The sequence below is a fragment of the Typopeltis vanoorti genome, chromosome 10 (genome assembly GCF_054136105.1).
Source record: "Typopeltis vanoorti isolate ZY-2024b chromosome 10, IOZ_Tvanoo_1.0, whole genome shotgun sequence".
In the NCBI taxonomy this organism is placed as follows: domain Eukaryota; kingdom Metazoa; phylum Arthropoda; class Arachnida; order Uropygi; family Thelyphonidae; genus Typopeltis; species Typopeltis vanoorti.
This window is the reverse complement of record NC_143558.1, coordinates 12,798,479-12,825,120: the sequence shown is the minus strand read 5'-3', so window position 1 is coordinate 12,825,120 and position 26,642 is coordinate 12,798,479. Positions and strand designations below refer to the sequence as shown.

At 37.9% G+C, this 26,642-nt stretch overlaps 1 protein-coding gene across 3 annotated transcripts in view; it reads left to right on the top strand.

Moving 5' to 3' along the window:
* RyR (Ryanodine receptor) overlaps window positions 1-26,642 on the top strand; it is a 1,703,288-nt gene that overhangs the window by 1,334,341 nt on the left and 342,305 nt on the right. For all 3 annotated transcript variants that reach the window (XM_090399345.1, XM_090399347.1, XM_090399344.1), the window contains exons 91-92: window positions 10,082-10,236; window positions 20,877-20,965. In XM_090399345.1, coding sequence (XP_090255471.1) covers window positions 10,082-10,236; window positions 20,877-20,965 — 244 coding nt within the window. The remainder of the gene's footprint in view (window positions 1-10,081; window positions 10,237-20,876; window positions 20,966-26,642) is intronic.

The following is a 26,642-nucleotide window of genomic DNA, read 5'->3' as shown; positions in this document are numbered from 1 at the left end:
GTAAATGAGGTTGGATGATAGATTAGTGAGTTGATGGAGGATTGTTATTATTATTATACAGGTATCTCATTAGAGTCAGGAGATTCAATGCAGGAGAGCCACACTAACCTTTACACACACTCACCTATCATACCTCTCCTTAAACTCATTCATATCTGGGCACTGATAACTAATTCTGACAATTCATACCATACATTGACCAATCTCCAAGAAAAGAATCTTTTCTTTGAATCTGATTTTCCATTTCAGTCATTTCACAAAGTCTTCGTGGTGAGATTTTTACAGGGTAGTTCACCATTGCTTTCCCGAACCCCCCCCCCAATTTATTTATCTGGGCTTGGGACTGACATATGGCTGGGACATATTCATGACTGTAATCCATGTGTGTTTACGGGGCCGGCTTGCCTGTTATGGGGGATGAAAAACCCGAGTTTCCGGATGAAAAAACCCCTTCCACCGTATGAGACTGCTAACTCACCTTTAGTCGAAAGAGACCAGATAAAGGTTCCTCATATCACTGACGGGAATCGAACCCAAGTCTTTCCGACCAAAGGGCTTCATCTATATTGACTGAGCTATGGAGGCTGTTGTTTGTAGAAGACTTTGTGAAATTCTTGTCCCAAATATCTAAAGGATGTAAAGAAAAGATAATCTTTTCTAGAATCTTTTCTGCACACTCCTTAATAACCACACTTTTACACAACTTCCAGGGATGCCTCTAGTTCTCTCTATGTCCATCATCTATTAAAAATCTTCCTTTGTGTCAGTCTTGTAGCAGCCATGTAATAACTTATAATTTCTATAAGTCTCCTCTTCCACCTAGCAACTAAACTTTTGCATATTACTATTACTATTATTACGGACAACTCCAGGGAGTCATTGGACTCATCGAGGGAGGCCCCAAATCATATTCATCACAACTATTTGACATTCATACAGTATCTATCATACCTCGCCTTAAACTCATTCACTGTCACAGCATCCACCACAGACTCAGGGAGCGCATTCCACTCATTCACCACTCTAAAAGTAAAGAACCCAGCTCTAACACCTTTACTAACCACACTTTTGCCCAGTTTCCATGGATGTCCTCTAGTCCTCCCACAACCAGCCCTGTTCTCAAAAATATCTTCTGAATCAATTTTATAGAAACCCTTCAGTAATTTGAATGTCTCAATCATATCTCCCCTCCTCCGCCTATCAACCAATTTTTGCAACCCACAAATCCTCAACCTGTTCTCATACGGTTCATTCCACAGACCTGCTATCATCTTGGTCACTCGCCTCTGGATCCTCTCCACCTCCTCCCCATCAAGAAGAAACCTTGGTGACCAAATCTGAGCACAGTAGTCTAGATCGGGTCTTATCAAGGCTCGATACAAAGGAACAATAACCTGCTTGTCTCTGCTTGTCATCGTATTCTTCAGCAACCAAGTGATTTGATGAGCTGTTTTGGTCACTTTTGCAATGTGTCCCCTAAATTTCAATTCCTTATCTACCAACACTCCTAAATCTCGTGCCTCATCAATTTCCTGGAGCACGGTTCCACCAATGCAGTAAACTGCCGCCAATCTTTTCACCCCAAAATGCATAACCTTACATTTTGCCACATTAAACTGACATCCATTCTCCTTAGCCCAGACCTCCAATATATCCAAATCACCCTCCAAAATTTTGACGTCATCTGCATTCACTATTGCCCTACCCAACTTCGCATCATCCGCAAACAAATGAACTGTTCCTCTCAGATCATTTCCTATATCATTTATGAACAAATTAAACAGCAGTGGTCCAAGAACAGATCCTTGTGGCACACCACTAGTCACAGGCTGTCTTGTGGACTCTACTCCCGAGTAAACCACTCTCTGATATCTCTCCGTCAACCACCCTCCTACCCATCTCACCAACCCTATGTCCATTCCCATATGCTGCAATTTACTGATTAGAATTCCATGTGGAATCCTGTCAAAGGCCTTGGCAAGGTCCAGTAGAATCACCGTAAACCCATTACCCTTATCCAGTTCAGCCATCACTGTGTTATAATACGTGAGCAAGTTACTGAGGCATGACCTACCCTTCACAAAACCATGCTGTCCCCGATACAGTATCCCATTTTCTTCTATCCAATCTTGTATTTTCCTCTTGACTATTTTCTCTAAGACCTTGACAATGATTCCTGATATGCTAATCGGTCGGTAATTTACTACAGCAGTCTTGGAACCACCTTTATGCAGTGGAACTATTTTCCCTTCTTCCCACCCGCTCGGGACTAACCCAGACCCGAGACTCAAATTAAACAAAATGGTCAAGGGTACTGACAATTCTTTAGCTGCTTCTCGTACAACACGAGCTGGTATACCATCCAATCCCACAGATGTATTGACATTGAGGTTATGCAATAGACTACTCACCTCCACTTCATTAACCACAATTCCCGTATAATCTACTGGTTTATTCGTTTCTGCAATGTCACCACCTGGATGATATACTTTTGCAAAGTGCTCACTCAGTAACTCAACTATCTCAACTGATTCAGTTACCTCCCTACCATCGGCATTCTTTAAAATCAATCTGCCATGTACATTTTTCCTTTTACTTGCTACATATCTAAAAAACTGTTTAGGATTCTCTTTAGCCTGCATGGCCAATGTTCTTTCGTAATCCTTTTTTGCTTTTCTTACCACACTCGTCACCCTTCTGGCCTGTGCTTTATACCGTTCATGTGCCTGCCAGTCACCCTTCTCCTTAAATTCCCTCCATAGTTGTTTCTTTTTTTGCAACTCAAGCTTAATGATGTTATTCATCCATTTAACCCCTACTTGATTTATTATTCGGACTCTAGGTATACAGTCAGCCATTGCTTCATGCAAGCACTTCTTAACTACCTCCCATGCACTATCAACTTCTAGTCCTTGCAGTTGTACATGCCATGGCACTGAACCAATCCTGCACTTTCACCCTAACTTTGGGAACTTTCCACAGACTTTGCCTGCCTGGTTGGCTGAGTGGTTAGTGTATCTGCTCACAAGCCAAAAGACTGCAGGTTCAAATACTGCCTTGGCTGTGGATGTTTGTGATTGTCTGTGAAAATATTAGTGGTGGTTGATGGTAGATGGCATTGGTGCAGTTGCAGTTCATTGCAGTTGGTGAATTTGAGTGGTGGAGACGGAGAGTTGCAGAGTGGGTGCCCTCCCTCGATGAGTCTTTGGACTCCCTGGAGGTCTTGCATAATAATAATAATAATTATTATCATCAGCTTGGAAACTTGTCTTTGAATTATCTCTACTACCTTTTAATCCCTCAGGTAACTAAATCTCTTATCAGTAGAAAAAATGAAGCTGAATCATAGCCTTATAAAGTGGGATAATAACCTCCCTATTTTACTTGTTTATGTAAAATAGGGAGGTTATTATCCCACTTTATTCTTAGTTTCATCAATTTCCTACAACCAGTTTAACTAGTGATATGTAGTTGCAGATGATGCAAAATTGGGGAGAGCGCAATCAAGCCGATGTTATGGCTTTACAGGAGGACTTGTAAAAATGCATAAATGAGCAGGTAAGTGGAACTATCAGTTCATTGCTGCAAAGTGTAAGGTTTTGAGATTTGGTAAGCAATGATAGGATTCAAAGTATACACTCGGTGGGAAAACTTTAAAGGAAGTAGAGGAGATGAGAGATCTAGGAGTGATAGTGGACAAGGACCTGAAATTCAGGGGCCACAATGCACAAGTTGTGAAGATGTCACATTGGATAATGGCAATGATGCACAGGCTCTGACATGCAGAAATAAAGAGGTTTTGATGCCATTGTATAAGACCTTGATCAGGCCTTAATGGATTATTGTGCACAAATTTTGTCGTTGACTTTCATGGTGATGAGAATATGTTCGAAAGGATCCAGAGAAGATTCACAAAGGTGGTCTTTGGAATGTGGAGTACGAGGACAAATTGAGAGAATGTAAGTTGCAAAGCCTCATGAATAGGAGGAAGATGGAGGGGGGGAGGGATATGATTGAGATATATAAGCTAGTGAGGGTTGTTATCAGGTTGACATGGAAGAGATTTTTCATAGAATGGGAGAAGGGGGAGAGGGTTGAACAAGTGGCCATGGTTTGAAACTATATAAGGAGGGTGTGAGGAGAGTGGTTGGTAAGTAGAATGCATTGGCTGAGTGTGTTGGTTGTGAATGCAGACACATTGAATCAGTTTAAGGCACTGTTGGATGACTATTTTCTGGAATAGTGTGTACCTCCCATGATGAGTCCTGACTCCATGGAGGCCAGATGATGATAATAATAATAATAATAGTTGAGGTCCCCCCATAATAATTGCTTAGTCTGCACTCATTGTGCTAATATGCCGATGCATGGCATCCACATCTTCCTGTGAACCCTCCTCACCTGGAGCAACAATCAAGAATATATTTTGTCCTATTGGAATCTATTTTGCATCACTTTAACTTCTAATTTTCTTTGTTAAGGTTCTTCAGTTATCAACAGCAAACACAATATCACCATCAAAATGCAATAACTTTTGCATTCCATCTCTCTAACTACAGTGTTTTCTGTCAATCAGATCTCACTGATGCCTCTAATTTCTGGCCAAGTTGAGCTGACCAATGTCAAAAACTCCTTTTATATATTTTTCATTCTTCTAGCATTTTATGAGCATGTATTTCAACACTGCCTTAGACTCACAGTTACTCTTGTGTAATGTCATTACCAACCCATCTGGATTTGAAACTTTTGAAACTGCTTTCAGCATTGCATAATCTATTCTGTGCTTTCACTTCTCCTCTCTGCAAACTAACAGCTTTACTAATATCCTTGATCTTTGCACCTGGGAAACATACTTTCATCACCTTCTCATTAAGTACACTTATCGCTGAATCTCCATACAATACCTTCTTACTCCTAGTTTATTTCACTTTCATACTTTTCCCATTCACTTTTTGTTTCGTTCTCCCTCCTAATGTACCATATAGCAATCACGTTTCCAGTTTATGGCCCATATTTGGTTCTGAAAGGGACATTGTGTAAGTGTGCTATTTCACTCCTTACTGTCAACTCATCATCCACTTTACCTTGAGCCATTGCTTTCATGCTCTCATTCATATTTTTCCCACTATTGTTCACATCTTCCATGTTCTCTACACCACTTTCACATATCACTGAAGTGCTTCCTTTCAAGGCACACTTCATCTTTGGAAAGAGGAAATAGTCTGTGAGAGTCAAATCTGGTGAATGAGGGGATGTTCAATCATGCAGATCAACTTTGAAGCCAGAAATTGTTTCACATGCAGTGCACAGGTGCATTGTCATGCAACAGAAACTAATTGTTGTGGAACAATTCATTCCTAACACATTGCATGTGAGCATACAGATGTTGCATTACTCCTTAATAATACTGACCGTTTACTGTCGTGCCCTCAGGAACCAGTTCATGCTGGATAATTTCAGCAGCATCAAAAAAAAATTATCATTGTCTTGACATGTTATTTATGCAACCTGACTTTCTTTTGTCAGGGAGAAGACATTCCACACCGTTTCGTGCTCTGGTGTTTTGTTTCTGGATCAAACTGAAAACACCAGCTTTCATCACTGGTGTTTTCAGTTTGCAACACATCACAGTCTTGATCAACTGCATGGATGAAATTTTGACAACATGCAACCCAGTGATGCGCTCTTTGTTCATTATTATTATTATTATGTGATGCCTCCTGGGAGTCCAAAGACTCATCGAGGGAGGACACCTACTCCACAACTCTCCATTTCCACCACTCAATCCACCAACTACAACTACATTCATCATCTACACCAACGCCATCTACCGCCGGCCACCACACTGGTATTTTCACAGACAATCACAAACACCCATGCCCACAGCGGGATTCAAACCCATGCCCTTTTGGCTGGAGAGCAGATACACTAACCACTCGGCCAACCAGGCAGGCATTATTCGTGTATCAGCATGTGTGGCACAAATCTTCCATCTTGACAAAGCTGTACAGCAAGTAGCCTATTGGTTATTCACCTGTGTCATGGGCAACAATTTCCCTAGCTTTCATCACATTTTCATTTGTCCATGCAGAAACTGCCTATCCACAGTATAGTTCATCCTCTAGGGACTCCTTTCCCTCTTTAAAATGTTGTAAATCAGTGGAACACCTGTGCACAGCTCAGACAATCATTGCTGTAAATGTTTTTTAGATCTTAATACACTTCTGTAGCAGTTTTTCCTAATTTACAGTATAATTTTATCACAGCTCTTTGTTCCATGATGCAACTTCTGACCTACTCCACTCACACTCTTACTTCAACAGTTGCCACATGAAAACTGCTGCATCATGAAACTTGAACATGCGATTACAGCACACATTAGCTGTCAGAACTATTAACATCTTTGTAAACATGTCCCTGTTACTTTTATTCAAAGGGCTGTCTTGTAAAAAATCAATCTCGTTACTTAACCGGCACACTGTGTATGTTTATGAATGACAAGTATTCGAAACAAGGGGAATAAAATTATAGTGTTGGTAGAGTTCATTTGCCCAAAGCAGGAACAAAAGAGAATAAATTTCTTGAATTTTTAAGAGATAACTACTTTAAGCAGTACATAACAGAGGCTACACTGGGATCAATGAGCTTAGATTTGATTAACTCAACAGAAGATATTGTTGTAAATGAAGTATCACATTTTCCTCCAGTTGGTGAAAATGACCATGAAGTGATCACTTGGGTGGTGGCCAACAATATCAGCAATTTTGTGAGAAAGGGTTATATCTGGAACTATAGGCAGGTGATTATGGCAAGCTCAGGAGGTGGCTTGCAGTGCTATCATGTAATGAGGAATTGCATGGTAAGGAAATCAATGCTGCTTGGTCTCTACTCAGGAACTGTCTGGCAGAGGCAATGACTGAGTGTATTCCAAAGATCAGGAGATTAAATAAGGTAGGTGTAAAATGGATGACTGAAGAGGGAAGCGATGTTGTTGATGATGTTGCTCAGTGGACATCTCCAGGTAGTCCAAAGACTCATCGAGGGAGGGTACTTACTCTACAACTCTTCTCCACCACTCAATCTGCCAACTACAGCAAACTGCAACTACCATCATCATCATCCACCACAAACACCATCTACCACCCACCACCACCACCACTAGTATTTTCACAGAAAATCACAAACATCCATGCCTATGGCAGGATTTGAACCTGCAGCCTTTTGGCTGGAAAGTAGATACGCTAACCACTTGGCCAGTGTTTATTATTCTCCCATTAATAATGGAAGAATAATAAACACCATATAGTGGAAGTGTTTAATGAGCAGTTAATTAAAGTATTCCATCCTTGTGATTGTAACATAATGCAGAACTTGAGAGCAGTGGGAATGGGGAGGAATCAATGATGGTGAGTGAGCATGAAGTATATGAGGAACTAAGTAAAGTTGATGTCAATAAGGCCATGGGACTTGATAGTATATTGCTGCATGTCTTGAGGACATGTTCCAGGGAGTTAACAGCAACTTTAACTTAAATTTTTAACATGAGTCTTAAATTTGCTCAGGTTCTAAAGGAGTGTGAAATGGAAAAATTGTTTCACCTCATAAAGTGGGTAATAAGACAATGGTTTCGAATTATAGGCCAATCTGCTTGTCTGGAGTTGTAGTGGAGGTGTTGGAGAAGCTACTGAAGAAAGCATTTAGAACTTGGTTGACAGTAGTAGAATTCTCTTTAATGGGTTTGCTAAAGGAAGAGTTGTGTTTTAGCATTCTGCTTACTTATTATAACAAGGCGATGAATACATTGGACAAGAGGGATGCTTATACATTAATATATTTAGATTTTGCAAAGGCTTTTGATAGATTGCCACATGACAAAGTAGTTGTTAAATTGTAACAGATGGAGTTGGATAATAGATTAGTGCACTGTAATGGAGATTGGCAGTCTGATAGGTTGTGTATCAGCAGGTTATGTATGGGGAATTGATATCCTAGAAGAGGAAAGTCACCAGTGGCTTACCCAAGGGGGTCAGTTTTGTGGCTATTGTTATTTGTATATAAATGACATCGGAAAGGGCTTAAATGGTGATATACAGCTATTTGCAGATGATGCAAAGTTGGTGAGTGTCATAAGAAGTAGAGCAGAAGTTGCAGTTTTGCAAGAGGACCTAAATAGACTATCTGAATGGGCAAGTGTGTAGGAATATCAGTTTAATGTCACAAAATATAAGGTTTTAAAATTTGGGAAGCAAAGATCGAATGCTGAATATAGATAAATTTAGTTTAATCCTTTATCCAAGTGTAAGCAAACAAAGTTTGCACCTGAAGTATCTTCAGGACTGAGGCAACTCGTGGTAAAGGTGGACCAAACTCTTATTACTCCTTGTCTTAGTATCTCCCATAATGCAAAGCACATCTCCTTGCGGACATGTATAATGCCATGCATTAAGGAAAGGGCCACTACCCAGACTGGTTTCAACCTTTATTGAGGTCTATCAGTGGGAGCCAGACCCAGAGCTGGTGATACTAAGGTGGAAGCAATGGAAAAGTCATATTTACCTATATGAGTTGCCAAAAGGTGTCTCACCTTATTATTAAATTACTCTGGATTTAGAGAAAGATGTTGGAAGTTTTTTTTCCACTTGGTTAGGCTATAATAAATTTAGTTTAATCCTTTATCCAAGTGTAAGCAAACAAAGTTTGCGTCTGAAGTATCTTCAGGACTGAGGCAACTTGTGGTAAAGGTGGACCAAGCTCTTATCACTCCTTGTCTTAGTATCTCCCATAATGCAAAGCACATCTCTTTGTAGACATGTCCACCTTTACCACGAGTTGGAGACAGAGAGTTGAGTGGGTGCCCTCCCTCGATGAGTCTTTGGACTCCCTGGAGGTGTCACGTAATAATAATAATAGCACTTCACGATATAAACAATGCCAAAAGAAGGAAAAAATTCATTTACTAAATTTACAAATTTTTTTGAATTATTTGAATTACTTCTCTACCACTCATATCCACCAACTACAATGAACCGCAACTACACCAACACCATCTACCGCCCATCACCACTATTTTCACAGACAATCACAAACATCCATTTTAATGAATGTTTGTGATTCGATCCCACAATGCGGAATTCGAACCCACAGCCTTTTGGCTGGAGAGTGGATATGTAACCACTCAGCTAACCAGGTGGCACGAACTTTATTTATGAACTTTATTTAAATTTTTCATACTTGATACAGCATCATTTCTTATAATTTCTTCCAACATTGTATCATCTGCAAACAACTGAAAACTGTTTAACAAACTGTATAATCAATATCACTAAAAAAAAAATTGAATGGTAGTTGGCTAAAAACAGAACATTATGATATACAAGTAATGATTTTCCTTTTCTGGAAAACTATTTTGAAATACACAACTTACTGATATTTGTTACATCCAGTTTTGTTTCATCTTACTCATCTATTATCAATCTCCATCTTCCTCAATTATGTGACAACTTGCCATTTTGTCACACACACGCATATATATATGGCTACATAACTCTCAGTTCATAATAATACCCAGCTTCCATTTTTTACCATACTAACCTCTCGATTCTGCAGTTGCCAAATGTCATCATTGACATTTGATCATCATTCAGCATTTCACACTTCATCCACACCAGTTTGCATCTACTATCTTCCAAATTGCATTAGTTGATTCCATTCTTCCTTCCATCTTTTTTCACTGTGCCAGAATTATTCTTGTCATCTGCAATCTCTGTATTCAGTAATCGCACTTTTTTATCTGAAAAAAAGTTGCAAAAAAAAATATCTCGCACACAGTAATACTTTCATTCTCATTCACAGTCCAATATTCTTTTACACATTTAAATACATATCTACAGCAACTGTTAACATTTTTGACTTTTGACTTGTAACAACCACTCATAAGTCAATCTTTTGCAAAAACTAATAATATAATATTACATAATCATAACAAACATTTATCATTCACAGATATATTAATAAATAAAATAATTTATGCAATAGAATTTTAATAAAAAATAATATGATGTTAAAATGTTTTCTTTTTCAGTGTGCTAGATTTAGATGCTTTTGAACGCACACAGAAGGCAGAAGGTCTAGGAGTGGGATCAGAAGGAACAGCTGGAGAAAAAAATATGCATGATGCTGACTTTACTTGTGCTCTGTTCCGTTTCTTGCAACTGCTATGTGAAGGTCACAACTTGGGTAAGTTTCTGTAATTCTTTTGTTCAGATTCAATCTTTTATAATAATTTAATGACTTTTTTTTTTTTTTAATTTTCCACAATTTTTAGGCAAAAATGTGCAGCCAAATATCAGATATCACTTGGGATTTACTTGTGAAAATTTAGTGTTATAATAATTCTTACTTAGCTAATACAGAACTTAACTTTTTTACTAATGTATTCAAGTTAAATCACTTCTTTCACATGTATCCTAATCTATGAAAACAAAATAATTACTTATTTTGCCAGTAAGTCAAAAGGAAAGTCATCTTCTTCTCCTCAAGGATTAGGCATTTGCCTGTTTTCGGTTCACTGGTCTTTCAATCTTGCAGCTGGCCCTTTGGTTTATATTTATCCACTTCTTTTGGTAGCCAATATCTTTCCCTCCTAAACAGATACTCTTTCTATTTTACTCTACATTCCGTGACCTTTTATTTACTTTGTATATATCTAGCTCTCTTCTGATATCTATATTTCTCATACGGTCAAATTTTGTGCTTCCTTCAATTACTCTTAAAAATCTAATTTCTGCAGCTTGTGGTTTACTTTCATCTTTCTTTTTAATAGTCCATATTTCTGAACTATATAATAGAGTGGCAGTGGTAATTATAATATTTTAGTTGAGTTTCTCATCTTGTTTTTTTTTCATTTGGTGTCTTTTTAATTGTTCCACAGATTTTTTGAAAGTTCTTTATTTTTTCATCTATATCTTTATCTTTTAGATACATTATTATGCAGCCTAAATAACTCAACTGTGTCACCTGTTCTATTGTTTTATTTCTATGACTATTTTTGATCTTACATGATTTCTACCTTTAAGTGACATGACTTTTGTTTTCTTTTTAAGCACCTTTTTTTATACGTGCCTCCATAGCACAATTGGAAGAATAACTATGTTGCACTATTCAATTGGAAAAGGCTTTAAGTTTGATTCTCATCATGATGGGTTATATGGTTATTTTTCAGTTGAAAGTGAGTTAGTTGATCTCATACAGAGGTAGCAGGGTTTTTTCTCCTGGAAACTTGGGGTTTTCATTCGGCATACAGACAAATCAGCCTTTAGAATACACGAAATTTACAGACAAAAAATACTAGTGGTGGTGGCAATGGGCAATAGATGGCATTAGTGTGGCTGATGATGGTGGTAGCAGTTGGGTAGTTATTATTATTAACATTTGACCTCCATGGAGTCAGAGACTCATCATGGGAGGTACACACTATTGTACACAATGCTCATCCAACCATGCCTTAAACTGATTCAGTGTGTCTACAGCATAACATACTCAGGCAATGCATTCCACTCACCAACCACTCTCCATGCAAAGAACCTACTCCTCACGCCTCTGCTCACACCCTCCTTATACAGTTTCCAGCGATGACCCCCTTGTCCTACCCCCCCTCCCATTCTATGAAAAATCTCCTCCATGTTGACACGATAATAACCCCTGACTAGCTTATACGTCTCAATTATATATCTCCACTTCCTTCCTCCTATTCACCAGGCTCTGCAACTTACATTCTCTCAATCTGTCCTCATACTCCACATTCCAAAGATCACTGACCACCTTTGTGAATCTTCTCTGGATCCTTTCCAACATATCCTCTTCACCATGAAAACCAGTTGACCAAATCTGTGCACAGTAATCCATATGAGGCCTGATCAAGGCCTTATACAATGGTATCATAACCTCTCTATATCTGCATGTCAGGGCCCTCCACATCATTGCCATTATCTGATGTGATATCTTCACAACTTGTGCAATGTGGCCACTGAATTTCAGGCCCTTGCCCACCATTACGCCTAGATCTTTTCATCTTTCATCTCCTCTACTTCCATTAAAGTTTCCCCACCAAGTGTATACTTTGCATACCATTGTTGCTTACCAAATCTCAAAACCTTACACTTTGCAACATTGAACTGACAGCACTTACATGTCCATTCATGCAATCTATTCAAGTCCTCTTGTAAGACCATAACATCCTCTTGACTGTGCATCGTTCTTCCCAGTTTTGCATCATCTGCAAACAGCTGCATATCACTAGTCAAACCCAACCCAATATCATTAACATACAATTTAAACAACAATGGCCCCAAAGCTGACCCCTGCAGCACACCACTAGTGACCTTTCTCTTTCAAAGTACCACACCCTCATATATAACTTTCTGATACCTATCCGACCGCCAGTCACTGATCCAACTCAGAAGTCTGTTATCCAATCCCATCTGTTTCAATTTATATAAGCGCTTGTCGTGTTGCAGTCTATCAAAAGCCTTTGCAAAATATGCCGATCTCATACGGAGGTAGCAGGGTTTTTTCTCCTGGAAACTCGGGTTTTTCAATCTGCATACAGACAAATCGGCCCTTCAGAACAATTTACAGACAAAAAATACTAGTTCTGGTGGTGGGCGGTAGATGGCACTGATGTAGATGATTGGTAGTAGAGGTTCAGTGTAGTGGTGGAGATGGAGAGTTGTACAATAGGTGTCCTCCCACAATGAGTCTTCGGACTCCTTGGAGGTGCCACGAATAATAATAATAATAATAAAATCCAAATACACTATTGTATATGCATCTCCCCTATCCAAGGTATTTGTGACCTTGTTATAGTACATAAGTAAGTTAGCTTAAGCTCCACATTCATCCATTTTACACCTACCTTATTCAGCCTTTTGGCCTTCGGAATACATTCACACATCGATGCTGCTATGTATTTCTTTGTCAGTTCCCAATTAGCATTTATTTCCTTACCTCTCAACTCCTCATTCCATGTTATAGTTCCAAACTGTCTCCTAAGCTTGTCATAATCACCAGCCTTATAATTCCATATGTATCCTTTTTTCACAAAAATCTGCATATGACTAGCCATAAAAACACAGATGATTAATTCATGATTACTTTCACTAATTGGAGGGAAGTGTGAACCCTCCCTCTCACAATCACATCCTGTGATGAAACGATTAGATCTAGAACTCTTGATCCTTTACATGCTACCTGAGATAGTTGTCTCTCATGAACTGGAGAAATTAATTTTCCTTATTCCCAAATGCTATCTCTTTATTCCAATCTATACTGCCATAATTAAAATCACCCATAATAATTACCCTTCCTTTGTTCGCTAATCCAAATTGTTATACATTTCTTCATCACCACCCTCAACATTCCCAGAACTATAACAACAACCAACTAAATATATCTTCCTCTCAACCTCCACATTACATCACACTGGCTCATAACCATTGCCACTATTTCCCCTTTCATGTTTACCTTATGTGGACTTAATTCCGCTGCTATCATCAGCACCCCCCCCCTTCTTGCCCTTTCTATCCTTGCAAAAAATACTGTCTCCTTCCATTTCCATTCCCATTATATCATTTTTATTCACATATGTGTCACTTATTCCAATGATTTTGGGGCGAATAAACTCAATCACTGAAACCATTTCATTCCCCTTATTTCTGATACTTCTGGCATTTGTAAACAAACACAGTTAATTTTTAGGTCTATAGCCAGCCTATCCAAGCCATGTGTTGGTTGTGATTTCCCCACCACACATTCACTTCTGCTTTCAACATCTACTCCCCCTATGCCATGTCTCCCTGTCAATCCGAGCTCCCCCTATTTCCCTGTTCCTCTTGCATTCCCATTCTCTCTTCATCTCTCACATACCAACCTCCTGATTTTTCCCTTCATCTCTTTCTTCTGATCTCTTGCACGCATCACACACCATATTTCCACACACTGTACTTTCATCCAGCAACACTTTCTCCAAACACTCACTCCAAAGCCATTTAAATGCAAACCATCATGCCTGTATAATTTCATTCTTCCCTCAAACACATGCCATACATCCACAAACTTCACTCCCTTCTCCTCGCACAGCTCTGCTAACATACCATCCATTGGTGTAGATGATGATGGTAGTTGCAGTTGCTGTAGTTAGAGAATTAAGTGGTGTAAACAGAGATTTGTAGAGTAGGTGCCCTCCCTCAGTGAGTCTTTGGACTCCTTGAAAGTGTCACAAAATAATAATACTAATAATTTTGTGAAATTTTTAATTGTATTGTTGGCTTATTTTGTTTAATTCAAACAAAAAATCACCACAAAAAATGTTATATCATTTCTGGCATATCCATTTTTCTTGTGGTGATTAATGCACAAATCACCACAAGAGAAATGGATATGCCATAACATTTTTTTGTGGTGATTTGTGCATTAATGGGTTTGTTAAATGGAAGAGAGGAATGCAATGTGCTGTCATCAACAAAACTATGTATTGGATTGATAGTCTGCTGGAGTAGATCATTTATATGTAAAAGGAATGGGGGGGGATGAGAGAACAGTACCTTGTGGGACTCCTGCATGGGTTGCATACTTACAAGATAAGGAACCATCCGCCATCACCCAAAGTGAGAGCATCCAGTCAAAAATCTGGCAATTCAACTGCAGGTGAGGGAACAGACCAAACCAAATAGCAGGAGTTTACTTAACATGCCTTTGTGCCAATCCTAGGAGATATCAAGGGCAAGCACTTAGGATTCACAAAACTTTTCCATCCATGATATTTGTCCAGATATTGGTAACATAAATGAGTAGATTACCTGTTGATTGACAGCAATGGAAACCATACTGGTGGTCATTTATTTGCTGAGAATCTTCAAGATAGCTTAGCAATTGATTGTTGATGTTCCTTCCATTACTTTGGAAACAACTGGAATAAGAGAAATTGGACAGAATTTTGAGGGTATAGATTTGTCACCATTTTTAGATAGATCGATTATGGGCTAACTTCCAGACTGCAGGGTAGACAACAGTGGAATAAGAGAGTTTAAAAAGACACAGAATGGGAGTCAGCTCTGGAACAGAGTACAGACCTTTAGGGCAATCGGAGGAATGCCATCAAGGCCTAGAGACTTTTTGGTATCCAATTTGAGCAAAATTCTTCTGATCTCTTTTTGGTGAAAGGACATACTAGACATTGAGTGTAGTGTGTGTGTGTGTGTGTGTGTGTGAGTGAGTGAGTGAGTGATAATTGGGAGACATTTAGCAAAATCAGCAGTACAAAAGTTGTAGGAGAAGTAGAAAGCCAGGAGATAGGCTTTTGTGTGGATGGTGATGCAACAGAGCCATTAAGATCAACAGTGGTGGGAGCAGTGCTGGGCAGAAGTTGTGACCAATGGCTTTAGCTAGAGACTAGAATGCATGTCTGTCATTTGGACAGGGTGCAAGTTTCCATAGTTTAGCTTTCTTTAAGTCAGTTTTTGATATGTTGATAGTTTGCTTGCAACTATTCCAGGCTTTGGTATAAGCAGTATACGAGGTGGTTTTGGATGCAAGCCAGTTATGGTAGATTTAGATGCACACCACTTAGGGTGGAACAGGGAATAAATGTTTCCATACAGATAAGAATTATTTTGAGAGTATCTTTTTGAGATTTGGGCAACAATACTTGCTATTTGATTAGACATACTGTCAAATTCTATTATATTGTTCTTGAATTTTTCGTTAATCATTATTCCAAATTCACTGATTCTTTTCTTATCTTGGCCTCCATAATACAGTATGTCTTCATTTTTTAATTGAAGAATTTCTTCACCATTACATCTAACTTCACAAAGTCCAAGAATGTCCCATTTTAGTCACTTTAGCTCTTCAGTTAGTTCAGTTAGCTATGCTTCACTGCTCAGAATGTTATAGTTTAAAGTTCCAAGGTCTAGTTTCAAATTGCAGTGTGATCTGGTTACCCAGGGTTTAACTGCCTGTTGCCTTAGGTAGTAACAGTCTGGCCTCTGGGAAATCCCTCGATGAGTCTTTGGACTCCTTGGAGGTGTCATGTAATAATAATAATAACAATAAATGAGGGCTATTTTATTCCTTCTTGATTCATCTTGAAAAATTTCGCCATAATTCACCATGCTAGCCCACTGTGGATTGGTTAATGGCAATATTTTCACACAGGATTGCCAGTCCCAAAGCCACTGGTCCATGGCTCTTTATTCATTATATTCAAAACTGGCCTGATATCCAATGGATGGTAATCATGTTTCCTCCTATCTGCCACCTGAGTATGTGCTCAGTAGATAGTGGAAGCCCTGAGAACTTTGCAATATGTCCCTTAAACTTCAAATTTCTGTTGAGCATCATCCCAAGATCACTGGTTTCCTCCACTTCCTATAGTATAGTTACCAATAAAGTTTACAGCTTCCATTGGTGAATCTCAAATGTCAAGACCTTACATTTATTTGCATTAAGTTGATATTTCTGTTCATTTGCTCATCTATCCATCTTATTAAAATCCTTCTGAAGGGCAACAACTCCCCCTCTACTAATAACCTATACTAATATCTTCAGATCATCTGCAATCCACTGACAGTGTCATTGATATAAAGGTTAAACAGTAGAGGTCCAAGCACTGATTCCTGTGGAACCCCACTTGTAATCTTCTGCTTCCTTGATACCACTCCCTTGTATACAATTTTCTAGTTTCTATCAAACAGCCAATCTCAAGTTCAGTTCACTAATCTGATATGTAAACCCATATGCTGTAACTTAAATATTTGCTTATCAAGCAGACATCTGTTACTTTATTATAAAAGAGAATTGATTACTGAAACAAGACCACATTTTAAAAAATCCATGCTGACCTTCACAGATAAAATTATCTCATCTTTCCAATGTGTTTACAAATTCAAACTACTTTCTCCAAAATCTTAGCAACTACAAAACAATTACAAACTGCTCTATAGTTTGATAGCTCTGATCTACTATATTCCTTATTCAGTGGCACTATCTTACTCACTTTCACTTCTTGGACACTTTTCCCATAGCCAGACTCATTAAAAAGCCAAGTTAACAGAGCTGTTGGTTTCTTAGCACATTCTCTTAACATGTGGTGAAATCCCAACCTGTCCTGCTGCTTTATTGACATCCAGATTATCTGGAATTCTAAACCCATTCTCCTCATGCACTTCTAAACCTTGAACTCTCCCCATCCCTCTACTAATAAAACATACTTTTCCAGGATGAAATACCTCAATAAAATGATAATTAAACAATTCCACTGGGTCTTCCTTATAGTTGTATCTTCCTTATTATGCTGGTCACTTTCCTGGACTGCATCTTCTATTCCTCATGCAACTTTTGCACTCCTAGTTGGCCGAGTGATTACCATATCTGCTCCAACCTATCAACAGGCTTTAGGTGCAAATCCTACTGTTCTTAAATTCTTAAAAGAACTGGGAGATGAACTGAGTTCTTGACTCTTTATCCCGTCATCTGAATGAAGAAAATCTGTGTGAATGGGATGTTATTGAGCTAAAAGCTCTAGTCATGGCTGGGTAACGGCAATAGCTGAGCCTTAAAACTTCATTGGCTACAGCATTCGTTACCCTGGAAGTCCTAAAAAGGACTTTTTCTTTGAGATCTCCACTCACTAGTTCGAACCTTAAATTCTTACCCATCCTACCATGTGTAACAATATCCGTGATATTTAGGTGGTAGGTGAATTTCATTGTCAGGTGTGGGATCACTATCTCACTTACCGGAGGATGTGGGACTGCTTGGGATTTCAATACATGTGAAGCAGCTTGAAAAAAAAAAAGTTCCATCTATGGTATATAGAGCAGATTTCTGAACCAGGTATAAATTGAATAAAATAATACAAAATATTAGAAAAATTAATAAAAATAGAAGGAAAAAACTTACTAATATACTAATGTAATGTAGAATTACAATCTTTCATGGGTCGGAAACATATTTCAAAAAAAAAATTGTTCCCCTCCCCTTTATACTTATTCCATAACCTCTTTTTTTCCTGCAGGTGCTGTTGGGTTTCATTCCTCATCCACTTTACATCAAATTATGTGATGTTTTTCACCTGAGGTATACAACTTGCCATTGCGGTTCATAAATATTTCTTCATTATAAATTAAAGATACCAAGAAATTATATACTTGGTTAAATCCTTTATCCAAGTGTTAGCAAACAAAGTTTGCGCCTGAAGTATTTTCAGGACTGGGGCAATGTGAAGTCATTTTATAAAAGCTAATGACTTCACATCACTTAAGTATTGAAGTATTTTCAGGACTAAAAATACTTCAGGTGCAAACTTTGTTTGCTAACACTTGGATAAAGGATTAAACCAAGTATATAATTTCTTGGTATCTTTAATTTATAGTATAACCAAGTGGAAAAACTTCCAAAAACTATTTCTTCATTAGTTCCCATGCACTGCTGATATCTCTCCTCCCTTCTAAATCTGCCATCCAAGGATTTACCCTAAGCTGATATTTAAGATTATTATAATCACCTGTTTTATAATTCCACATAAATTCCTTTCTCATAAGTATTATTATTATTATTACCACCCCAAGACCTCATGAAGTCAAAGACTCATCTGGGAGGTCCTTTTATTACACACACACAGCTCATCATACCATGTTTTAAACACATTCAAACTCTTTACAGACACTGCATTCTCAGGCAAGGCATTCCAATCATTCGCAACTCTGCACGAAAAAAACCTGCCTCTCACTAACACCCTCTTTATACATTTTCCAGGGATGACCTCTCATTCTCCCCTGATCTCCCACTATTCTCTGTAAAACGTCTCCAGCATTGATCCTATAACAACCCCATTCCAACTTGTGGGTCTCTATCATATCTCCCTTCTTCCTCCTGTCTGCCAGACTCTGAAAATTACATCTTCTCAATCTTTCCTCATACTCGACATTCCAGAGGTCAGAAACTACCTTAGTCAGTCTCCTTTGGACCCTTTCCAACATCTCTTCATCCTTCTGAAAACCCAGTGACCAAATCTGGGCACAATAGTCCATGTGTGGCCTAATCAAAGCCTTATACAATGGAACAAGAATCTCCCTACTTCTACATGTCAGTGTCCTCCGCATCATTCCCAGAATCCTTTTGTGTTGTCTTCACAATTTTGGCGATGTGTCCCCTAAATTTTAGATCCTTATCCACTATCACCCCCAGATCTCTTATTTCCTCTACCTCTAACAATATATTCTCAAATTTGTTTTCCAAATTTTAAAACTTTACATTTTGTAACATTGAACTCACATCCCCATTTCTGTGCCCAATCACTCAATCTATCCAAGTCTTCCTGTAAGGCTACAACTCTTCACTACACTTCATGGTTCGTCCCAACTTTGCATCATCATCTGCAAACAACTGAATATCTCCATCCAAATCTTCACCTATATCATTAATATACAAGTTAAACAGTAATGGACCTAAAACAGACCCCTCAGGCACTCCACTAGTGACTTTTCTTTTCCTGGATATCGCTCCACCATACACAACTTGTTGATACCTATCAGATAGCCAGTCTCCAATCGAATGCACCAATCTAATATCCAACCCCATCTGCTCTAGTTTGACTGTCAACCTATCATGAGGTTCTCTATCAAAAGCCTTTGCGAAATTCAAGTATATTACTGTGTATCCTTTTCCTCTGTCGAAGGAAGCAGTCACTTTATTGTAATAAGTAAGTAGATTACTAAAACATGACCCCCCCTTTAGCAAATCCATGCTTTCCATCAAAGATAATACCATTGTTATCAACCCTAGATGATCTCTCTCTCTCTCTTTTTCCAACCAGGGATAAATTTCCAACCATCTCAATTATAATCAGATCCTCTGATGCTAGGACCAAATCTAAAACTCTTGAATCTTGTGTTTCGTCTGCTACATGTTGCCTAAGATGCATATCCTTGAAGAATGAAGAATGCTAGAAATTCAGTTTCCCTCATTACTATATAACATTTCCTCTTCTAAATTTATACTGCTGTAGTTAAAATCTCCAATAATAATTATACATTTTGCACTAACCAGATATAACTGTCTTAACATCTCATGCCCAAATCTCTTTTCCCACTCAAGTTATACAATTTGTTGTCCATATTACAAAATATTTCTTAGCTACTCTCCCATGATCTAATTACATCTCTTTCTCTCTGTCTTCAAATTCTTCATTCCATTATATTGCATTTGGGTGGATTTCCTAAATATATGATAATCACCTATTCTGTAATCCCACATATATTACTCTCAATATTGAGACTATAACATGCCTCCCATCTCCATTCCCATTCAGACCTATCATATCAGTCTTACTACCACATTAGTGAGGATTATATCTGATTCATGATCAAATCTGATGTTTCAGCTAAATCCAAAAACTCATTCTTCAAATCCAAAAACATGTTCTTCACTGCAGACAACAGACCACAAAACATGTGGAACACTTTATGGATGATATCCTTCTGTAGTAACAATTCTAATCTCTTTATTAGAATTTTTTGTTCCTAATTTTAGTATACATCCAAAAGTGAGTATGCATCAGTTGGTTTTCCATTTGACCAGCATTATATTACTTTTACTCTCCTTGGAATTGCAACATTGCATCATTCCTTATTGCTTCATACTAAAAAGTCTATGCTTCATTTTCTTCTATGATTATGCCATCCATCTTAAATATTTTCCTAAGCTAATCATTATATTTTTGCATTAATTTTTCTTTAAGTTATACCTCATTTAAATATAGATGGTTGTTTATTCACTTGAAGATATTATTATATATTCATATGGATATATCCCAACAGATTTCCAAAATTACTTGAGGACCCAAGCTGGTAATACCACCACCGTCAATGTGGTTATTAGCACAGTTGACTATCTACTACGTTTGCAGGTATGTATTAGTTCACTTAGACATCCAACTTTAGATATCTTTAGAAATTTAGAAACTTTAGAAACTAGTGTACATCTACAGATGTACACTAGTTTAATACTATTAATTTGTTCACAAAAATGAATTCTCATTTCTGTTTTTCATTATATATGTTACCGGCAAAGTGTGAAAAACAGGCATTGTATAATGCCTAGGCATTCTATAGAATGCGTGACATTTTTATTAGATAATTCCTTAGGTATTTCTAATAAAGTATGAATTGTCTGTTTTATTTTAATATTTTACATATTTTCCCTAGGCATTGTATAGAATGACAAATACTATTTCGGAAAAGTATGAAAAAGGCTTTTATTGAAAAGATGCATGTGAAAATGTAAGAAGTACAAAATGTAAGATACTGGATTTTTCTACAAAAAGAGAAAAAGACCAGTTCTGAACTACTTGTTGCTACAAGGTAGACTGGAATGACATTTTGAATTTCACTTAACAGCCTTTTTCATACAAAAGCACTTCAAATTTCGGCACTTGGTCTTGCAAGTACACCTCACGAACCCTTGGCCACTACCCATGAACTGAGCGGAAGCAGCTGACAAGAGAGCTATTTTGTGGTCAGGAATGTCTCCAACTCTCAGTAAGTCCTTGGGACTTACTGAGAGTTGGAGTGAATTGTGATTTGTGATTTAATAAATTGAATTGAAATAAAGTGAATTGTGAGTTGGTTTAAAATTCCTTCAGCAGTTCCAAGTCGGTAAAAACCATTGTCTGTCACACTCATAACAATCACAAGCAGATTGTGCAAGTCACCCCATCCCTTGTCGATGTCTGGGATAGGAACTCACACAGTGTCTCCCCAAAGGTGCAGGAGGAAATTTTTTGTCGGAATCCATTTTCATTTTTTTGGTCTGTATTTCCAGATTTAATTTAGATTAAATTTTACCTTCAACAGCATTCTCAATATTGAAGCAAAGAGTACACAAAATATTAACATCATAACCTTCTATTTCCTCACTTCCATCATCTTTACTCTCATATCCACAGGTGGCATGAATGTTTTGGTGACAGTTTCTGCACATATGGGCACCACTGGTTACCTTCAAACAGACGCAGCAGGTAGCAGAACCGGAAGCCTCTTCGGTAAATATGTATTCATCACCACTTTCATTTCTTCCATCGTGGACTACAGTCTCCTTCGTGTTTTGTGCAATAGACTCTTTCTCTTGGATGGAGTGATCTGTTTCTTCTTGTATTGTTTGAACATTTTCCATCATTTTTTCCAGTTGCTCCTCATGTCTTGTAAAACATCTTGGAGTAAGGAAAACGTTGTGAGACCCACTTTAGCTTTGCAGCCAAAGAGAGCTTCATATGGTGTTCTCTTAATCCCAGAATGAAATGCCCTGTTCTTCATAAGTTGCATGAAACGTAGTCCCTCACTATTTCGGTTAGTTTTTACATCTTGCATCCATGTACACTGCATATTTTCAATGTCCTGATTAACTCTTTTGACACTTCCTTGGCTTTGTGAGTGACGAGGCTTGCCATGGACGATCCTCAAAGTCGGCCAGTACTTTTTTAGGCTTCTCACCACATTATTAGCAAATTCTCTGCCATTGTAGAATCGATGGTACTCCAAGCAACGTAAATATGTCTATGAGGTTATATGCCACTTCTTCTGCTGTCTTTGATGTCAGAGCCTTGAGAACCACAAACTTAGTGAAATGATCTTGGTATACCATTATAAACTTGTATTCCCTGTCAGGATGTGACTAAAAATTGATGAGATTGACCTGATAACGGGAATTGCACCTGGAAAAAATCATAGGCTTCACTACAACACCCTTTTTAACACCTTTTTTGTTTTTTCTGATATGGCTCACAAAGGTGAATGTACAGTTCAATGTCATGACGAGTAATGTTCTTGTGCTTGTGTAAGATTTCTTTCAACATTCTGTCACATCCTCCATGGCCAATGGCCAAATGAGCTTCATGAAGTACATTAAATAACTCAGAATCTGTGATGTAAAACTGGATTTCACTGATGCTTTCTTTAACAGGATAAGTCAACTTACTTTTGTTTTCTATGACCATCACATCATAGCGAAAAGTTATATGGTATTTTCTTTCAGTTAAAGAAACTATCTTCATAGTTTCTTTAACTGAAACTACCTTTTGGTAGGTAGTTTCAGTTAAAAAACGCAATTTTTAGCAGCATTGGCTCAAACTTTAGATAGTTCTTCATAGAATCGTCATTGCATGTCAACATGCCGTGATTCCTGCCAGATAATGTAGCTTGCTTATCCTCTTTTTGTGCAGCTGGGCCAAATTGAAATTGCGTGTTTCTTACCGCCGAACAAAGCCAGCAGTGCAAATGGCGGAAGTGCTCTGGCTCTCCGTTTGAGGCGAGCATGGAAAGTCATGTGACTTTCCATGCTCGCCATCTTATTATAGAATGCCTAGGCATTCTATACAATGCCTAATTTCACACTTTGCCAGTAACATGTATGTGTGTGTGTATATATATATATATATATATATATATATAAATAAATAATGAAAGTGCTAGGGCTTGAAATTTGGCAGGCAAATTTCGGATGCAGAGTATACAGTTAATGTAGAAATTTTAAAGGAGATGGAAGAAAATAAAGATCTGGGAGTGAAGGTGAACAGAAAACATTTAGGGGCTACACTTCTAAAATTGTAGGAACACAATGGATTTTGGCAATGATGAAGAGTACATACAGAAGCAAAGAGATTATGGTTCATTCCCCTATATAAGGTTTCGATCAGGCTGTATATTAATTGCTGTGCACAGATTTGGTCACCTGGTTTTTGAGGGGGATGAGGATATATAGAAGAAGGTTCGCTATGACAGATCTATGGAATGTGAGATATGAGAACAGATTGAGCAAATGCAACTCACAGTGCATGGTAAATATAAGTAAGGATATAATTAAGGATATAATATAAATATAAGGATAAAGGATAAAATATAAATAAGGATATAAATATAAGTAAGAGATATAATTGAGACATATAGATTGATAAAGAGTTGTTACCAGATTAATGTGCAGGAGATTTTTCATAAAGTAGGAGGAAGACAAGGATAGAACAAGAGGCCATCCCTGGAAGCTGTATAAGGATGGTGTGTGAGCAATGGAGTGAGGAGCAGGTTCTTTACATAGAGAGTGTATTGCTTGTAATGGCTCTTTTCACTACATGGAGCGCTGATGTTTATAATACTATATATAAATGGAGAGTGAAGTTTTTAAAGATATTAAACGTTTCACAGAAATTATAATAAGCACCTAGTAGCATTACATTGTCTGTTCTATATTCATTTAAGAGAGCTGATTTGAAGTGGATGGCTTTCAAATTTGTCATGCCAATTTTAGTATGAATTGCCATTTTTTTAAAGATTTCATTTGATCTCATTTTGACAATATTAGAACAATTTGCTATTCATGAACATCATAAAAAAATGTTCTAAGAGGCATTGAAGTCAGAACCATGAGATAGACTCAAATGATTGTAATTGTGATGACCATAATAATAATGGTGGGAGATTTTAGTAGAGTTGAGGGTACGGTGCAGAAAATCCAACATGCATTGAAGTTAGGACTGTGAGGTAGACTGAAATGGCTGAAGTCATGATGCCTATAAAGATAATGGTGGGAGACTATGGTAGTGTTGAAGATACTGTGCAGAAAATCCAACATGAAATTTTCTGACGTGTGCATGGTGTGATATCTACTGAGTATTTAGAGAGAACTGAGTTGCCGTGAATGGACAGGAAGTCATTTTGCAAGATACCAGGCACTGATTTTGGTTTGTACCGTCCTTGAAGATAACAGGTTTCATTAAACCTTGACTTGATATGGTTACCTTCACTCACTTTCATCTCTATGGATACATTTTCTATGATACTGATGTAGCAATTCAGAACAGTGAATGGTTCTGTGCAAATGAAAATAAGAAAGCTTAGGAGAAAATGGAGAAAACAGAACCAGAAAAGAAATCAAATGTTAAAAATGACATAAAAACCAAAGATAGGATATTATAGATGTCTGAAGTAACTTACTTTGAAGAATTATGGACTAACATAAGACCCTAATCAGACCATACTAAGACTATTGTTCTCAGATTTGGTCCCCAGGATTTGAAAGGGATAAATTAACTATGGAAAGGGTACAAAGGTGGATAACAAAGATGGTTTCAGGACTGTACAATGTTAGTTATAATGATCGGCTGAGGGAATGTGGATTTACCGCAGAGTTTGGTGGATAGAAGAAGGAGAGGTGATATGATTGAGACTTTTAAACTGTTGAGAGGTGGTTACAGGGTTGACACTGGGGAGTTCTTTCGCTTGGTTGAACAGTGGAAAGGAGTGATGACAAGGGGCCATCCCTGGAAGTTGTGAAGGGAAACTGTGAGCAAGAGGATGAGGAGTGGTTTCTTTGCATGGAGGTGGTTGAACCTTGAATGCATTGCCTGATAGAGTGATGAGAGCGAGAATGGTCAATGAGTTTAAGAAGTGGTATGATAGACTTTGTATGTCCTAGAAGGGACTTCCCACGATGAGTCTTTTGACTCCATTGCCTGAATAATAATAATAATAACATCACAAGTAATAGAACGCTGTTACAAATTATCCAAGATGATTGCACTCATGTGCATTTATCTTTTTTTATAAAATTTTTTTACAAAAAGTTTGTATACAAATGCTAGACGTATCAGAAACAAGGGAAATGAAAGGGTTGCATTGATTGAGTTTGTTCACCCAAAATTTGTTAGAAGAAATGAGACATGTGGACTGCAGAGTTTGGTGGATAGAAGAAAGAGAGGTGATATGATTGAGACTTTTAAACTGTTGAGAGGTGGTTACAGGGTTGACACTGGGTTGAACAGTGGGAAGGAGTGATGACAAGGGGGGGGACAGGGATGGCCCCCTTGTCATCACTCCTTCCCACTGATAAATCATCCTGCTTGGATGAAGATGACATCCTGGCAGGAGTAGAGATGGAAGGGTATGATGTATTTTGCAAAATTAGGAAAGGTAAAAAGGGAGGTGGAGTGCTACTGATGATAGAAAAAGACTTATATCCATACAAGGTAGAGATGCAAAGGGGAGAAATGGTGGCAGTGGTTTTAAGGCAGTATGGTGTGAGATAGAAGTGAATAGAATGAAATACTTCATTGGATATTGCTATAGACCTGGTAATGTGGAGGGTAGTGACCAGGATGATGCTGTGCAAATGTAGGAGGGAGGCAAGAATTAGAAAAATTAAAGGTGAAAGAATAAGAGGTGGATCAAGTGTTGCTCGCGATAGCTGTTAATAAGGCTGTAGAAATGGATGACATGTCACAACGTATTTTTTAAAAAATGTGCAAAAGAGTTAGCCATGTCCTTGTCCTGGTTATTTAATGAAAGTCTCGCAGTGTTGAAGGTTCCTAAGGAGTGGAAAGAAGGCAAAATAATACCTCTCCGCAACCATGATCCGAGAACAGAAGTTTCCAATTATAGACTGATCAGTATCGTGATCAAAGTATAAATTAAAGATGCCAAGAAATTATATTCTTGTTTTAATCCTTTTTCTGAGTGTAAGCAAACAAACTTTGCAAGTGAAGTAACTTCACGACTGGGCAATTCAAATATAGAGGCTGATGACTTCACATCACTTGC